At 31.3% G+C, this 17532-nt stretch overlaps 4 protein-coding genes and 1 long non-coding RNA gene across 7 annotated transcripts; 3 read left to right on the top strand and 2 right to left on the bottom strand.

The window, feature by feature from the left end:
* Nucleotides 1–2963: 2963 nt before the first annotated feature.
* IVD (isovaleryl-CoA-dehydrogenase) lies at nucleotides 2964–6555 on the top strand. Its single transcript, NM_114399.5, has 15 exons — nucleotides 2964–3269; nucleotides 3620–3703; nucleotides 3787–3844; nucleotides 3951–4075; nucleotides 4155–4199; nucleotides 4423–4471; nucleotides 4592–4701; nucleotides 4795–4871; nucleotides 4990–5040; nucleotides 5134–5198; nucleotides 5403–5557; nucleotides 5646–5686; nucleotides 5772–5826; nucleotides 5938–5994; nucleotides 6202–6555. Exons 1-15 carry the CDS (start codon nucleotides 3159–3161, stop codon nucleotides 6346–6348), a joined length of 1230 nt encoding a protein of 409 aa, NP_190116.1. The 5' UTR covers nucleotides 2964–3158; the 3' UTR covers nucleotides 6349–6555.
* Nucleotides 6556–6636: 81 nt separating this feature from the next.
* Nucleotides 6637–10609, bottom strand: MLO3 (Seven transmembrane MLO family protein). The gene is made up of 15 exons (NM_114398.2): nucleotides 10272–10609; nucleotides 9868–9925; nucleotides 9491–9693; nucleotides 8748–8864; nucleotides 8556–8616; nucleotides 8374–8462; nucleotides 8196–8270; nucleotides 8021–8109; nucleotides 7895–7944; nucleotides 7751–7791; nucleotides 7496–7669; nucleotides 7386–7421; nucleotides 7207–7274; nucleotides 7037–7097; nucleotides 6637–6909 (listed from the first exon to the last, which is right to left on the bottom strand). The coding sequence occupies exons 1-15, from the start codon at nucleotides 10419–10421 to the stop codon at nucleotides 6655–6657; spliced, it is 1527 nt and encodes a 508-aa protein (NP_566879.1). The 5' UTR covers nucleotides 10422–10609; the 3' UTR covers nucleotides 6637–6654.
* AT3G07105 lies at nucleotides 7470–7763 on the top strand. Its single transcript, NR_141300.1, has one exon. It is a non-coding gene; the product is annotated as an other RNA (long non-coding RNA).
* A 2496-nt stretch (nucleotides 10610–13105) lies between the features above and the next one.
* Nucleotides 13106–13441, bottom strand: AT3G45285 (ECA1 gametogenesis related family protein; the record flags this gene model as incomplete). The annotated part of the gene is made up of 1 exon (NM_001084775.1): nucleotides 13106–13441. The coding sequence occupies one exon, from the start codon at nucleotides 13439–13441 to the stop codon at nucleotides 13106–13108; it is 336 nt and encodes a 111-aa protein (NP_001078244.1).
* A 1044-nt stretch (nucleotides 13442–14485) lies between these two features.
* SYP72 (syntaxin of plants 72) lies at nucleotides 14486–17352 on the top strand. 3 transcript variants are annotated; one of them, NM_001339202.1, is made up of 10 exons: nucleotides 14667–14858; nucleotides 15267–15392; nucleotides 15484–15652; nucleotides 15746–15831; nucleotides 15915–15983; nucleotides 16065–16109; nucleotides 16248–16310; nucleotides 16373–16449; nucleotides 16550–16611; nucleotides 16967–17352. In NM_001339202.1, the coding sequence occupies exons 1-9, from the start codon at nucleotides 14703–14705 to the stop codon at nucleotides 16560–16562; spliced, it is 804 nt and encodes a 267-aa protein (NP_001319688.1). In that variant the 5' UTR covers nucleotides 14667–14702; the 3' UTR covers nucleotides 16563–16611; nucleotides 16967–17352. The 3 variants fall into 3 exon arrangements, with proteins under 3 accessions (NP_566878.1, NP_001326893.1, NP_001319688.1); NM_114397.2 differs by having other exon boundaries at nucleotides 14486–14858; nucleotides 16550–17157; NM_001339203.1 differs by having other exon boundaries at nucleotides 14486–14858; nucleotides 16248–16449; nucleotides 16550–17157.
* Nucleotides 17353–17532: the final 180 nt, after the last annotated feature.

The raw sequence follows: 17532 nt of genomic DNA, 5'->3' as shown, positions 1-17532 counted from the left end.
TTCGATATGCTATTTTACAAAAATTCATGAGATCTATCTAAATTCCAAGTTATTTCATCTTCTATCTCTTCATTGGAATTCCACCGTCGTAGATATCTCAAGTTTTTGTATCGAATTTTGTGTAATCTATTGCACTAATATCTTTCCGTTTAACATATTATATTTTTGTTTTACATAAGATCTTTCAATATGTCATGGCTATTGTTTATATAGACATGCTATTTTCATAAATACATACGAGTTTGTTCAAATGCAAGTTGTTTCTTTCATTATTTTTATTTGATTCATGTCACTTCTTAAAATTACATGGTTTTTTTCTCCTTTCCATTAATCTTTGTCATTAGATGACTTTTTTTCACTGAACCTTACGTTGAAGTCTCCACCACCAAAAACAAATGCATCAGTGCAAAAAACTATAAATTTACAAGGTTAATTGTCCTTTCCTCACCTTTTCCCCACCACAAAAAGAGTCAGTTACCCCAACAAACTAACCATTATTAATTTATGTGTAAAATTTGGCTAGATTCTAATATTACCCTTTTTATACTTGTATCCAAAAAATATCGTCAACATTCAATAGAAAACAATCGAAAGAAAAAAAAAGAATACTTTATAAATTTATATATTAAACTGATTCAAAAATTAACTCCCAACCTAAAAATATATTGATTTATCGAAATATTAATTTTTTGAGTATTAATTTATAGAAATTTTGTTGTAAACATTTGTTTTGCATGTTTTTAATCTCTCTTTTTTACATCAAAATGCATTTTAGAAATGTATAAATCAAATACTTAAATTTATTGGGGTTATACAAAAATTTATATCAACGTATTAAAAGGTTATTTTTGCATTCAACCTAAACATTCGTACTACCAAAATCATGTTGAAAGGAAAAACCAAAGTATTGTGATAGAAATAAGTTGACAAATTTGTTGTGCATATTTTGTGAAATAATATGTTTGGTTTGAAATAATTTTGATTGTTGAACAAACAAAGATTAATACAGTACATACATTATATATATATATATATATATTATTGCTATTTCTATAAATGTGTGATTAATTTTTCCGATAGGAGCCGACATACTTCATAACAAAAATGGTGAATAAAGAAAGGTTATTTATTATGGTTCTGCCGAATTAGTAAATGATGGTTCTTAGGAGATCACTTTATGATTATGGATATATTGACATAATGGATGACAAACTCGTGGCTGAATGCAAAGATAGCCATGACGATCATCTGGGTGATAATGGATATATTTATGTATCTTCGCGACTTTGCATATCTATGTGGGTGTAGATGGTACACCAAAAAGTCTTTGTTCGAGACTCATCTGAATTCATGCATCTACTAACTAATTTTGTCGTCATAAATATGGATGTGAATGAGGATGATAATGAGAAGGAGTATAAGAGGAGAATTAACTATTAATAATATAATATTACCTTTTTAGATGATATATTAAGAGAAAAACTCAAAGTCGAAGGAATAATGTAGAGTTAGCAAAAATAAAACGACAATGATAATAAGCAAAGATATATCAAACTCTCGTTTTCTCATGCATGTGATTGTGATATATACCAGTCTTTCGAGTACGACACTAGATAAAATTGTTCATGTTTTAGTGACACTATTAGGAATATCATGCACCATTAATTTGATATGTTTGCTAACCATAAGAAGATACGAGGATCTACACTGGAGACCTACTAATATATTTAATATATCTAAGAAACTTTTCATTAAACCGAAGTGGAAATCTCTCAAACTTCCAACTTTCATAGCAAACAAGGCTTCATTTACCCAAATTCGAATGGAGTAAAAATATTTCGCACATAAAAGTAGAATTTTACAGAAATATCCTTTAAAATGCATCTCCATATGATACATTGTATCGCATTATGACGACTAAATCTCTCAAACTTCCAACTTTCATAACAAACAATGCTGCACTTACCTGATTTCTAATAGTTAAAAATATCTCGCACATAAAAGTGGAATTTTACATAGATATATTTTAAAATTCATCTCCATCTGATACATTGTATCGCATTATGGCGACTAAATCTCTCAAACTTCCAACCTTCATAACAAACAATGCTGCACTTACCTAATTTCTAATGGGGTAAAAACATCTTACACATAAAAGTAGAATTTTACATAGATATTCTTTAAAATTCATTTCCATTTGACACATTGTATCGCATTTTATGGCGACTAGTTTTTAGCATGTAACTTTTACAAAGTGTTGAAAATGAATATAACTCACTATTTAAAAAAAAAAGAATATAGCTTACTATACCAAAACTAAATTTTATTCAACTAACATGTTGTACATAGTCACCGTAAGTGAATACACATTGTGTTAACCAGGGAGAAGGATCAGATCAGACTTATCTTCTCTAAATAACCTCAATGAGTCAATGTTAAACACTTTTTTATCTAAAAGATTTTCTAATATATAATACAAAGGAAGAATACAAGTATGGAATACGATTTGATACAAAAAAAACTGGTAGAAACTTAAAATACCTGTGGATAAGTACGATCTATATTTGTGATCCATAATTTTAAAGTATATTATATATAACCTCATTTAACGTCGTTGTACATGAAATGAAGACACATTACATATACACTGTCTTCTACAAATATGTTATTTAACTTTCACAAAATATTATATTGACAATTTTAGTGTTACATATTCATGATGAGAGTTAATATAATATAATATTTCCTAAACACTAATGTGTTCTTCTCTCATCAACACTCACAACCAATTGTTTTGACTTGTAGTATATACATATCTTCTAATATCAAAAACTTTACTATAAATGAAAAAATAATTTTTTTTTGTCGATTTGAAAATGGTATAATAGAGCAGTGTCAGTGGTATGGAGGAGTAGCAAATAGCAAAGTGGTATACGGAACTAGATTAGATGGACCAATGACTCATTGCTCATATCTTCTTCTCAATTCCAATTTTGTAATCCTTATCTCAAATTAATTTCTATTTTTATAACTACTTAATCTCAATTAGAAGAAGCCTGCTCTCTAATAACAAAAAAAAAAAGCCGTTTGGGATTTCTTTTACACGAACACATTCTTCCGATCTTTCTTGTTTTTAACTTACCGGTAATAACGAAGATATGCAGAGGTTTTTCTCCGCCAGATCGATTCTCGGTTACGCCGTCAAGACGCGGAGGAGGTCTTTCTCTTCTCGTTCTTCGTCTCTCCTATTCGACGACACTCAGTTACAGGTTCTCTCTCTCTCTCTCTTCTCTCCATAAATCTGTGATTCTCGTTGTGTATCTGTGTGTCTGTATATTTGCCATCTTCTCGTTTGAGAGCCGAAGGAAATTGGTGTTTGGTGTTTTCTAAGTGTAGCTTTCGACTTGGATGTGTTGGGGTTTTGACATGCCAATTCGAAATGATCTGAGAGATTTGTGTCAGTTAATTTGATGATTGTGTGTTGTGGAAAATGGAATTGGGAACAACACTTCATCATTTGATTTAACTTTGTTTCAGCTGATTGACATAAGTCGTTTATATTTTTTCTTGAATGCATTTTGCGACCTAATTGTTTTTGTGACTACCATTGAAACTGCAGTTTAAAGAAAGTGTATCCAAGTTTGCGCAAGATAATATCGCTCCTCATGCAGAAAGAATTGATAAAACTAATTCATTTCCAAAGGTTTGTTGTTAACTCCTTTCTCTCACGGTTTTTGTTGCTTATATATCTCATCAAAATCTAATCTTTCGTACTTGTTTAACTAGGATGTAAACTTATGGAAGCTAATGGGTGAGTTTAATCTCCATGGAATCACTGCGCCAGGTAGATTTCTCTCCTACCACAAGATCATATGCTTCTGCTATTAGCTCAGTCATGTTTTGTTTTATGTCTAGAACGGTAGCCTAATCGCATGTTCCTCTACCTGCAGAGGAATATGGAGGGCTAGGTCTTGGTTACTTGTATCATTGTATTGCAATGGAGGAAATCAGTCGGGCCTCGGGTTCAGTTGCTTTGTCTTATGGTGCTCATTCCAACCTTTGCATCAATCAATTGGTAAATATATATCTCACAAACTATGTTGCAGTATCTGAGTTTTTGAGTCTGAGAGAGAAGATTTAATACTATTTTACAGGTGAGGAATGGAACTGCAGCCCAAAAGGAAAAGTATTTGCCAAAGGTACGGTTTCATCTTGAGCTTTTGTATCATGGTCTGAGCTTACGGATATTGTCACTGCTATGCAAATGGTTTATCAGCCAATATCACCGGTGTTGGAAATCTCACCTTATAGAAAGACCGTTTTTTATTTTCTTCATCTGTGAACTGTTGCATGTTTCTCCTGATCTTTTTCTCTTAAAATGTCGTTAGAGTTTTAGCTAACTATTGATTCACTGCTATGAAGCTTATCAGTGGAGAGCATGTTGGTGCTCTTGCAATGAGTGAACCTAATGGTAAGATATATATTTTTCGGATCAAGAGTTTGAGATTGTGAGAAGGAAACACATCAATACATACATATAGCCGATGCTTTGTTCTGATGTATACTGATTTGACTTTTTATTTCGTTACAGCTGGTTCAGATGTTGTTGGCATGAAATGCAAGGCTGAGAAGGTAGATGGTGGTTATATACTAAATGGCAACAAGATGTGGTGCACTAATGGTCCATCTGCTGAAACACTGGTAATATAGTTTAGCTCATATGTTAACTTCTGAAACTGATTTTCTATAATTTTAACAGTTTTCTACCATTTGTTGTTTTTTTGGTTTGATCAGGTTGTTTACGCGAAAACTGATACAAAAGCAGGTTCCAAAGGAATCACGGCTTTCATCATAGAGAAAGGAATGACCGGGTATGTGAATTCTCAATCTTGTTGAAACTGACTTTCTATGATCTTTAGTAAAGAACTAATGGAACAAATTCAGAGAGTGAGTTCCTTAAAACCATTTATTGTTGTGGTTGCTTTGCAGATTCAGTACTGCTCAGAAATTGGACAAACTAGGAATGCGGGGAAGCGATACGTAATCCCCATTCTCTCAAGATAAAAATATCTGTGTAAATTAAATCCCTTTTTCACTGTCTCTTTCTCTCTAACATCTGTCTCTCCTGAGCAGGTGTGAGCTTGTTTTTGAGAATTGCTTCGTTCCAGAGGAAAATATTCTAGACAAGGAAGGAAAAGGTTTTGATTGCTGAAACTCTCTTAATCTCTAGTTTGATAGATAATTTGCATTGCATGGTCTGGCTTTTCTAGTTTTATGAGGATCTAATATCTGAGATCAAAATGGTAATGTTGTGCTACATACACGCCTTGTATATTTCTTGAGTCGAGGCTACTATCCCCATCTCTATACTTGTCTGATGTACATAGTGTTTGTACGTGCAGGAGTGTATGTTCTGATGTCAGGTCTGGATTTGGAGAGACTTGTTTTAGCAGCTGGGCCCTTAGGGATCATGCAGGCATGCCTCGACAATGTTCTTCCCTATATTCGCCAGAGAGAACAATTTGGTCGTCCAGTTGGGGAATTTCAGTTTATACAGGTTGAGCTTGATCATCCTTCTCATAAACGTTTCCGAATATCTCAAACTTTAATCATAAGATTCCTAAAACAATTCTGTTGAATTTCAGGGTAAAGTTGCTGATATGTACACTGCATTACAATCTTCAAGGTAGAAAACTTCTCTCAATACTCTGGAAATTATTTTGTCCATAGAAATGTAGCTCAAGCAAAAAGTTGTTCCTTTGGCATATCAGGTCATACGTTTACTCTGTTGCGAGGGACTGTGACAATGGGAAAGTTGACCCAAAGGTAATTTGATAATAAATAACCATCCCTTCTAGTTTCCTGTTATGAAAATAGTCATGCATCACCACCGCAACCTAATACACCTGCCTTCTTGTGTATTTGCTTATTGTCTAGGACTGCGCCGGAACTATTCTTTGTGCGGCCGAGAGAGCAACGCAGGTCGCTTTACAGGTCAAGTACCCTTATTTTCCTTCATACTTAAAGTTACTGTGACACTAGCTCATAAAGCTAGATCAAACCCGAAACCAGTTTTAAGCGTTGTCTCTTGTCTTTCTAATGGTTACCAGCAAAGCAAACCTCCGAAGGGATCATAACTACACATATTGATCACCTAGTTACCTTTCCTTTAAGACTAAAAGATTTGGTTTGATGTTGCAGGCGATACAATGTTTAGGCGGAAATGGATACATAAACGAATATGCAACAGGACGCCTTCTAAGAGATGCAAAGCTATATGAAATCGGTGCAGGGACAAGCGAGATCAGAAGGATTGTCATCGGTCGCGAGCTTTTCAAAGAAGAATAGAGATAAGTCTGTTTTCTGCATTGCCAATGCGACATTTTCATTCTGTACACGTATATATAATTCACAGTGTCCTTAATAACCTCACAATAAGAAAAATAGCTTCAAGCAATCCTCTAGAAACCATATCAATTATTAGTCACATTATGTGTGACATGTTATCACGATACCAGCATGCCAATCTAACACTGACACTTCTGGTTAAACTTACTATTTTGTCATTTGATTCGTCAATAATTAGTAAAGGCAACTCTAAAAAGTTCTTAACAATAATACCAACAATCTCTTTCTCATTTTCCATCAATCTGATCACCTTTCAGTTTTCTCTTGTATCTGTATCTCTTGTAAAATCGGCGATTGTCTACCCGAAAATCTAAACTCAGAAGCAACTTCTGTCTGAACCGGACTTTCTCCAGAATCAATATCACCATTGTTATTGTTACTGTTGTTGTCGGTGTCTGGCGTTTGGATAGTCTTTTTCTTGTCTCTAACCATCCCTTGCCAGTGCCTTAACACATTTGCTAGTTGTTCTTCTAAGATTGCTCTCTTGTAGCTTGACCCCATCTAAACACATATATATATGCATCCAAATCAAATTCAGATCACTAGGTTACACTAACAGTAATAATTTATATACTAATGCAAAACGATTTAATTTAAAAATGGTGTTATATATATTGGACTAAATTACCTGAGTTACAATGGCATAAAGAGGCAATGTAATGTAGCTGCTCAAGAACTGGACTGTCACCCTATAAATCATAATATCCTTAATATTAACGATATGATTTTTAATACAAAAATATAATTTCGAAAATGTAAATAATTTGTGGGATAAAATAAATAAATTGTAGTGCTTACGCTAATACAAGTCGTGTGATTATGATCCCTTGGTTATCATGGTAGCAAGAGTTAATCCCAAATTGCCACTAATTTCATAATTAAAATTATAGATACATCACATATAACAATTTCCTATATTATTTTTCCCTTTCTTATAAATCCAAATATTAAAATCCCTATAAGAAATTAGAACTTACAGTGATCCACACAATAAATGCCATCTCGAAGGTGTTCTGTATTAGAAAAATTAATGTTGGCATTATGATGAAGCATTAGGAAAAACGACATGTAGTTTATAAAAGATTACCAGAAACAGCGTGTAGTGTAGAATGCTTAAGAGAAAACGAGGATTGGAAAACCAGAAATGCGTGTCGTTTGACTCAACGAGAGGGGTTCCTCTAATTACACTGTTATTCTCCTTAATTGTGACCGCCATTTTCGCTACTATCATCTCTAGTTTCGTCCCGATCACTAAAACTATCTACGTAACAATATTAGTTCGTCAATAATTTGAGTTACACATATAGTTAATTAGTCTTAACTAGATTAAATTAGCTCTTACAATGAGTGGCACAAATGACATATAAAAATATACTCTCCAACCTGATGATTAAGAAAAAAAGAAGAAGATAAGATAAAAACGAGTAATCACTAATAATTATTTTAATTTAACTATTTAAGCTAACAAATATATAAATTAAGTTACCAGAAACGTCGAGGAGCATAAAGATGACCACAGTTAGCCACATTAAAGGACTGTAACAAAATTAAAAAGTTTATTTGATTTAACTTTGTTACTTAAGATTCATGTAAAATACACAAATATGACTACCTTATACCAACCACAGTTTTAAAATCTTCATGTAAAGATCTCTGTATATAGTTTTGGAAGTTGAAAGCATTATTTGACGATACATGAGCCTGCATCAATAATCAAAATAACACATTAAATTTAAAATTTATTTATTTTTAAATAATTATTCATTGACAAAAAATGAGGTACTAACAAAGATGAACCCATGCCGAAGTGTGAGGTAATCTACTTTCGCCACTGAGTTGTAAAATTGCCTGAAGAAACATTTCTAAGAAGAAAAAAACTTAATTATTAATATAGTTAAACCTATATATTTGAGATAAATGTTAATTAACAAATTAATTAAAGATTAATAATAGGTACGAACTTACAATCCAAAGTTGAAATGATGTTTCAGTCCATGAACTCAGGTGTCGTCGAGCAAATGTTGTATCTCTTGTTATTCTAAACCTATTCGGATCTTTAAATTTTCATAAAATATTAATTAACTTATCGACTAAGAAATAATTGACATTGCATGTAATTTCGTAGTAGAAAAATACAAAAATCTTACCGTTTGCTGCTAGATACTCCACTGTTTGGGTCTCTTTCTCCCACGAATTCCATTTTCTCATCTATATGTATTACGTACACAAAAAACTTTGTATGTAAACAATAGTAAAAAACCATGTCACAAATTATTGAAGTCTTTATTAAACAATTGTAATGTTATAATATTTGATTGCATAGTGTATATATGTAGTACCTTGGCCATTCCAAGGAGAAGAATAGCAAGATTGCAGAGAATATGCATGCATGCCAACACAAAGAAGAAGTAACTCAACTGAGTCAACCCTTCTTCTGATATTAGTGAAGTCTTACCCTGCAAATTTTATTTTATTAAATCGGATTAGTTACTTCGAAATAAAATTTACTTTAGTAAGCAAAGAAAAAGTCATACTCTTGATATTTTGTTCATAACTCAACAATTTTTTTTTTGTTTTCTTTTTTATTTGGACGTAATTTTCTTGATTAGTGGACTCTAGCTAACGACAATGTCCAAGACTCCAAGTCAACGTCAAAGTAAACTAGTTGACATTTTTGGATTTTGCGGTCCTCTCTCCCTCCATCTTGGATTTCAAGAAGATATCTTAAAACTTTTGGATTCAGAAGTTTCATAAGTTAAGCATATAAAAATGTATATGATTAAATCTCTTATTTAAATAATCATATTGTAGAATAGTAAGCAATAAAAGGTTATGAAAACTGGAAAATCATTTAACGAAAATTCATAAATCAAAAACTAAATTGTGTGATTGATTAAGAAAACAAAATTGCTGCATAATTTCTATCTACAGTTTCACTGGTCATCAAAACTTTTGTTTTTCTAAGTTAAAACCTTTGTATACTACTTTTATACATTATATATATGTCCACCTTGGATTTAAAGATAAATGAAAATAAAACTGTAAAATGATTTTAATTAAAGATCAAAGGGTCAAAAAGAACCTTGGAAGAGCATTGATGAAAGAAGCTGTTGTCATGATTATCACCATCATCATCATCATCATCTTCACTAACATCATTATGTGATTTTATGGTTTTACGGCATGGCAACATTCGATTGGCATACTTTATAGGAATGCATATCTTCGAAACTTCTCCTTCAGTTACATTTAGCATTAGTGACATGAATCCTAGCACCATTAGAACTGCCCTTACAGAACATTAAAAATTCAGAGATTAATAAAATTGGAAGAGATATTTCAATTGATTTTCATATCCAAAAATTTAGGATTTTTTTTTACTATAAGATGTTTGAGCTTTTTAAATTAAACAAAGATTGATGACCAATGAACTTTTCTACGAATGGGACAGTTTTTTACCTGATTTGAGCTTCTCTACAGCTTCAAGTAGCGACGTTTTTCTATTTTTCTTAAGTCTCTGCAAGAAAAGAGACAATATATATATAATACAGTTTTGTCTTGAACTTTCGACTCGCTTTTTATTTTTTGTTGAAATTTCAACTCATGTTATCTAGCTGATATTTTTCGAAAATGGTTAAAATATTAAAATACATTTTTATTAACATACATATTTACTACTTCACCTATATATCTAATTTAATAAAATATAAATATATCCAATTTAAATTCTTGCAAGTGTAAACCAAACTCTACTTTTCCAAGAACAAAAAATTTATAAAAAAAACTTAAAGAGATTAGTCAAAATTTAAACAGTGTATAGAAGAAAGTATATATGATCCTATAATATACATATTTGTACTTACAGTGGATAGAAGATTGATGAGACGCTCGAGGCAAATGGAAACAGCGATGAAGAAGAAACAAACGGTGGCCAGAGCCCAAGTGGGAGTTTCTTGGAGGGATCGGACGGCGCCAACCTCCGAGGAGTGGTTGCTTTCTTCTTTATCCGTCATCTCTTTATATTTTTCCCGGTGACTGATTTGTTTAGTTGAGAAGATGAAGAATTAGATATGTGGTGGAAAATATAACTATATATCTATTAATATTGTCGCAATCATTGTTGTGTTGCAATCAAGAACTTGTCAAAGTTTCTAGTAAACACTGACGTTTAAGCTTTAAATGTGACATTAAATCCCAAGTCCCACTTCATACGTACTGCCCTGTCTTGACTTGGTAAGACTTAATATTATTCTTGGGTAAACTTGATAAGTAAATTAAAATAAAAAAATTTTAGTTAGTAAACTAAAAATGGATTGGAGTATTGGACGGTGAAAACCGACAATGTAAAGAAAGGATAAAACAGTTTCTAATTTTCTGCAATTATAGTCGATTTTACTAGTTAACTTTTAACTTTTAATTTAGTGGGTATATTATTTATTAAATGGAAATTAGAGTTATAAATTATAAGTTTTTGAGTTTGATTTTGTTAGACGTTCATTTGATAGTTCAGAAAACAAAATAGCACGTTACAAATATAAGTTCATTTTAATGTTTCTAGTAAAAACTAAATGAGAATAAAAACAAAATTAAGGAATATACTATGTAATGAAAATTTCTTATTTGTTGCCCTTTTTGTGTATATTATGAAAATTTCACCGTGGCCGTGAGAAGGGGTTACACATGTAAAAAAAAAAACTATGTAATGAACCCAAATCATATTATTGATATTTTCTTAATTTCATCAATAAATATTGCGATCTACCAAATTCACCTTCTTTTTCGGTTTAACAACCACATCAATATATAATTTTTAATACAAGAACGGAAATGACAATAAAAAAAATGATTACTTACTTCACAACATGATAACAAAACAAAACCAATATGACATCGTAAAATATTCTGGATGAACATTTGAACAAACATAATTATACGTACATTTTCTTAAGCTTATATATATATATAGAGATAAAAATAATGAACTTATATAGTTTTCAAAATTGTTGGAAAAAAAATGGAGGGTTCTAAGTCTAAGGTTTTTATTGTGCTTGATTAATTTAAAAAAAAAAACAAGAAACTAAAGCTAGAAATTAGGATTTAAATCATATCCAAATGGCCAAATTAAATGATGAGAACATTTTAGAGAGAAATCCCAACCACGTCTGATTTTATCATCCGAGCAATTCAGGATCCTTTTTTCTCGACTAAGCTCAGATCATCTTTGTTGTATTTGTTTGATGGCTGGTTTCCAGTTTCTTCGTCGAAACCATGTCTAGTGAATATCATTTTTTTGTTCTCTAGCTTTCTTCTCTTTTGTTTTGTTTTGTTTCCGTTTTTCTTTTACAATCTCATTGGTTTTCTCTAGTGATTGCAAAAACGTTGGAATCATAACAAAGAATCCTTTCAAATCTATCCGTACAACAGCCGCCCCACTGAGCACACTATAACACAAACTAAAAAAGATCTGATATATCGATGTTTGTATTATGTTGCAAATTAAACCAAGTTCCGACCCACTCAAGAATTAGAGCTTTAACAATCACGGGTGAAACGTATTTTTACACAAAACAAACATAAATTAAAATAAAATAAAAACATTAATTACATGTTTTATTATATACAGACAAATATTAAATATCAATAATTTTATCAAATAATTTATTTTAATCGTTTCATCCCACACTAGATGCGAGTTCTTATCTAGTTATAAGTTTATAACATAATCGTCGACAAAAGCCTATACGTTTTTTACTTAGGGCTGGCTCAAAATAATTAAAAATCATGTGCTAAAAAAAAGAATTGGTCATCATTTCCTATATTTTATTTTTTAATAAAAATTTGGACCCTAATTGTAACAGATTTACTTATAAAAAAAAATGTTGGATGGACCATGTGCATCAGCTCCTCGAGCACATGTAAGGGGTTCAAATCATTTTGTTATTAATATTATCAGTATATATGATAAAATGGGAGAAAAACTCTAATCATAAAACATTCAATTCAGAAAATCTTGTGCATTTGAAGACTTATAGAAATACTTTTTCCTTTTTTTTAACTAATATTTTTCCTTTTATATTGCAAATTAAAAGTACATGGATATGATCTTAAAATAATTCAGTGGTGCTCGAGCATGTCTAACTTTTCACCTATGAATATTTACAATGAAGATCTATTTGAAGTGATTCTTTAGACACCACAAAATAAAGAAAAAATAATAATCTCATATTGATACAGAGTCTTTGAATATAAAATGAAGTGATACAAAGTCATTCAATAAGTCTTTAAAATTTTTAAACTATTGAAACTACAAGTAATTTGCAAGAAATTTTAAGCGTTACACATTTTTAAGAAAACATATAACAAAGGGCCAATAAAATAATCAATGCATGTTCTTTTTGATTCGTTAATTAACTACAACTCTAAGGAATTACCAGGTGAGACTCATATATCTCCTGGCCCGGAATATGAAATCCTTCCCAACCAATAACCGAACTAGGGATTAATCTTCTAGCTCCAAACGAAGGGTCTCACGAACACTAGCCTAATTCTTAGTTAGTATAGAAAACCCATTATTTTATATTTAACATAATCATTTAGGTAATTATTAACAAATCACTGAAAGAAAAATGGTTTTATTATGAAATAATATGAATACCGTTACATGAAAAAATATCTAAAGATTAAAAAAAAATTGTGATTAAAAGATGCCAATTAATTTGCATGTAATCTTAAGTATGATACGATAGTAGAAACGTATAGGAAATAAAATCCCAAAACAATCTTCGGGAAGACTGAGTAGAATGATACAACATTCTTTTTTTATAATTTTCAAATGGCCCTGTTTTATTGCCTCTACACAATCTGGAATTTTTCTTGCGTCCGCTACACATGATATTGGATTTGGCAGCAACCCTTTCTCTGACATTGGAGCCGGCGCATGATCATTATTACCTTTCGTAACTTTAGAAATTGATAGCATCAAAACCATCACTGTTAAGATAGACACACACACTCTTTGCATATTCTCACTCATTGTTAAATATTTGTATAACTTGTATTTTATCTTGTGATCACTACTACGGCATTGTTTATAGTATTTATATATATTGTATGGTTATGAAACTTTTAGTAAATGAGATATATTGCCTTTTTCGCAGATTATGTATAATGTGTTAGTTGTCTTCGAACATCGTATGCTCGAGAAAAAAAGAATACAATGTATTTAATAAAAAAGTAGAAGAATACAATGTATTGCATCAACTTTTTTAATACAATGTATAGAGTCAAAAGTACTGCATTACTCATTATGTCAAGTTTATATATTAAAGGAAACTATATATTCGATTAAGATTTTTTTACGAAATACATTTTCCTATTTATTCTTAAATTCATATTAAAATGTTTTCAAGTAATGAAAGATATACTATATTTTTTAAATAGATATGTTTCTTCAACTATGTTTTTCAATTAAAAAGATAAAAATAAAAACTGTATATTATTTATAAGCACATGGTCTGAGATATGTTTAGTTGGCAACAAAAAAAAGAAGATTAGAAATATTTTAACAAAGAAATATAAAATTAAATAAAAGAATTTTAGATGCGATAAAATCACATTTTACAAAAACACTATCCAAATTATATTTTTAAAATAAAAAAGAAATAACTAGATTCTCACTCGATGCATTATTGATTATTCCAAGCTTAAACTCCTAGTCTATCTGAATGCATCAATTTAAGTATAGTTCACTTCCGGGTAAGCTATACCCAAATGACTCTTTTATTTCGAAATATTTTTTTTTTGTGTTAACATGTTAATAAAACCTAGGCCCATATGGGTAAGCTATACCCATATGATCCATAGATCGAATATAATTTTTATTTAAACTTTCGGGTAAGCTATACCCAAAATACTGAAATAGTACTATTAAACGTTTTCGTAAACTGACCAAACGGATTTTTTGCAGAATCTTTTTTTTTTTTTTCACAAGTGAACTGAGTTTTATTCAAATATATTCATATGCAAGTTTACAAGCCCACTAAAATCTTTTTGTTAGTTAGAGATAATCAATTTATTAAATATTTTATGCTTAAAGATATTGTAGTCTAAAACTGGTTTGAAAAGCTATATAAAAAAACAGAAAAAAATTCTAACTATTAATACTTCTAATCCCGCCGTTTACGCTAAGCGTCTCGTTTCTGAAGAGAGACTCCAAAAAAGGACAACGGAGAAGAACGAAGAAACAGAGAACCAAATCGGAGACATTCCACAAGAAGAAGAAGAAGCTTGTAGATATGCCGGTCATTGATATCATCTTCAGAGTCGACGAGATTTGCAAAAAGTACGACAAGTACGACATCGACAAACACCGTGAGATCGGCGCTTCCGGCGACGATGCCTTCTCTCGCCTCTTCACCTCCATTGATTCCGACATCGAAGCAGTTCTTCGTGTTTGTCTCCTTCTCTCTCACTCTCTCTTTTTTTAAAACACTAGATCGTTCATTAAAACCAAAAAAACAAAACCCTAGATTGTTCTTGATTTTCTCATTTGATCGCTATTTGAGGAATATTTTAATATATTTTTGGGTTTTTCTGTTCTAGACTTTGAAATATATAAAATCTTTAATCATTTCTGTTGATGATTTTTTTTTATTTTTTTCTCGTTAAGAAAGATTTTGAGATATAAAAAAAAGATTTGAGAATTGATAGAATATGAAATATTTTTTGCTCTTTAGATTTTATCGACCGTATCTTAGAAGATATATTTAGTGTTGTAACCAATAGAATCTAAATAATATTGCTTCATTTTCAGTGACTCTTAACGTTATTAAGTTTAAATTTTGTATTAAACTATGTAGAAAGCGGAGTTGGCATCAACGGAGAAGAATAGAGCTGCCGCGGTGGCTATGAATGCTGAGGTTCGAAGGACAAAAGCGCGATTAGCTGAAGATGTTGTTAAGCTTCAGAAACTCGCTGTTAAGAAGGTTTAACTTAATTACTTATTGTTGGTTAACTATGAGTGAAAGGAATATCAATGGTTGTGTTCAAACTTTGTTTAATTTGCATTGTATATAGATTAAAGGGCTCACGAGAGAGGAACGAGAATCTCGGTGCGATCTAGTTATCGCTTTAGCCGATAGGCTTCAAGCGATACCTGATGGAAATGAACATGGAGCAAAACAAGCAAATAGTGATTGGGGAGGTGCTTCTGCACCTAACAAGAACATCAAGTTTGATATGTCTGGTAGTGAATGTTTCTTTTTTCCTTTCATGTTTTTATCTTACCATAAGACAGTACATATAAATGAGTTTTGTTTTATTCTCTTGTTACTATTAGAGGAAGACATGGATGATGGATTTTTCCAGCAAAGTGAAGAATCCAGCCAGTTTCGACAAGAATATGAGATGAGAAGAAAGAAACAGGTACATGAATTTTATAGACTAGCTTTTATTTTGCCTTTCGACAACGAGATTTCGAATTAGCTTAACCTCTGTCTTTACTTTAGGATGAGGGTCTTGATATCATATCAGAAGGTTTGGATGCACTAAAGAACTTAGCGCGTGACATGAACGAGGTTTGTTGTTTACTCATGCCCTATGTAACCGAGTTTTTCCCTATCCGATGGAGATTTATAATTTACGTTTTTCGATTTCAGGAACTTGACAAGCAAGTCCCATTGATGGAAGAAATGGAAACAAAGGTGAGATTCTTTTTTCCTTTGATGATTACGATAAAAAATATTTGGTGTTTGTCTCTTCCCTTAGTTTTAAATTTGATCTTTATCATTAGGTGGTGTTATCAAAACGCTAGAGATATAATGATTCCATGATTGTTGTAGGTCGATGGAGCCACTTCGGATTTGAAGAATACCAACGTTCGGCTCAAGAAACAGCTTGTGCAGGTAAAATTATAATAGAAACTGGTTCTTGAAATTAATTACTAAAATCGGGTGGGGGATTTCAGATGCGATCCAGCCGAAACTTCTGCATCGACATTATTCTTCTCTGTGTGATCCTTGGAATTGTCTCTTACATTTACAAGTAAGTTTGGTGTCTCAGTTTCGTTCTCTACTATTTATATACCTCGAAACCAATATCGTTTCTCTAAATTTTCAAAACTCGATTTGTTTCTCAATTTCAGTGCTCTAAACTAACTTGGGGATGTCCCACTCCGAAATTCTTCTGGCTTTGTGAACCTTTATGGTAAGTTCTTAACTAAACTGATAAAGTTACTTTCTTCGAAAGCAAGATAGTTCCTAAACTTTAACCATGTGTATTTAACGGATTGTTCTTGCTAAAAAAAGAAAGAGAATTTATTTGCAAAATTGACGCTCTTGTAATTGTGATATACTTTTACATTACTATTATAGTCTATTAAAAAAAAAACATAATACAAATACAGTAATAGAAACAATATCAGAGTAATAGTAGTCATCACAAGATAAATATAAATATGAGTGAAAACATGCAAAAAGTGTGTCTCCATATTAATGGTGATGGTAATGCTATCAATTTCTCAAACTAGGAAAGATAATAATGATTTTGCACTTGCTCCAAGGTTGGAGATATATGATTGCTGTCAAATCTAATTTCTTATGTGATGGACTTAAGAAAAGTTTTGGAATGTGTGGAGCCAGTGAAGTGATTCTATTAAAATATATATCACAAAAGAATGTTGTATTGTTCTACGCGATATTTGCGAATATTGTTTTTTATTTTTAAAAATTTTATTTCCTATGTGTTTCGTCTATTGTTGTGTTTGATATTTAAAAGTGACATGGTTTGCCTTAAAAGATGTATTTGAAGGGCAGTGTTATAGACTTATAGTAAAAGAGATTCATTAAGAGTAGCAAAAAGGAGATTCGTTTATAACAAAACCTTAGATTAAAGAACACACAAAATTTAGTACTTTTAGAGCCCAAATATATGTTCCATATATATAAAGACAATAGTTTGTATTAAATTCTCACTTTTAATCTTTTTCTTACACAATCCATGCATATAAACGGAGAGAGACACAAGTCACACAAACATATGTACATTTACTGAAAATAACATAATTTTCTATGTTCTTTACTTTATATTCGATAACCACTTTTGGAAGGAAGCTGTTGGATCGTTGTT

Source organism: Arabidopsis thaliana, chromosome 3, assembly GCF_000001735.4.
Source record: "Arabidopsis thaliana chromosome 3, partial sequence".
In the NCBI taxonomy this organism is placed as follows: Eukaryota; Viridiplantae; Streptophyta; class Magnoliopsida; order Brassicales; family Brassicaceae; genus Arabidopsis; species Arabidopsis thaliana.
This window is presented reverse-complemented; position numbering and strand designations above follow the sequence as displayed.

Coding starts and splice junctions, on each gene's coding strand:
- MLO3 (NM_114398.2), bottom strand. CDS start 10,421: ATGACGGATAAAGAAGAAAGCAACCACTCCTCGGAGGTTGGCGCCGTC. Junction 7,422..7,495: donor TACACTACACGCTGTTTCTG/GTAATCTTTTAT, acceptor TTTCTAATACAG/AACACCTTCGAGATGGCATT. Junction 7,098..7,206: donor ATCACACGACTTGTATTAGC/GTAAGCACTACA, acceptor TATGATTTATAG/GGTGACAGTCCAGTTCTTGA.
- SYP72 (NM_001339202.1), top strand. CDS start 14,703: ATGCCGGTCATTGATATCATCTTCAGAGTCGACGAGATTTGCAAAAAG. Junction 14,859..15,266: donor ACATCGAAGCAGTTCTTCGT/GTTTGTCTCCTT, acceptor TAAACTATGTAG/AAAGCGGAGTTGGCATCAAC. Junction 15,393..15,483: donor AGAAACTCGCTGTTAAGAAG/GTTTAACTTAAT, acceptor CATTGTATATAG/ATTAAAGGGCTCACGAGAGA.
- IVD (NM_114399.5), top strand. CDS start 3,159: ATGCAGAGGTTTTTCTCCGCCAGATCGATTCTCGGTTACGCCGTCAAG. Junction 3,704..3,786: donor AAACTAATTCATTTCCAAAG/GTTTGTTGTTAA, acceptor TTGTTTAACTAG/GATGTAAACTTATGGAAGCT. Junction 4,702..4,794: donor GTCCATCTGCTGAAACACTG/GTAATATAGTTT, acceptor TGGTTTGATCAG/GTTGTTTACGCGAAAACTGA.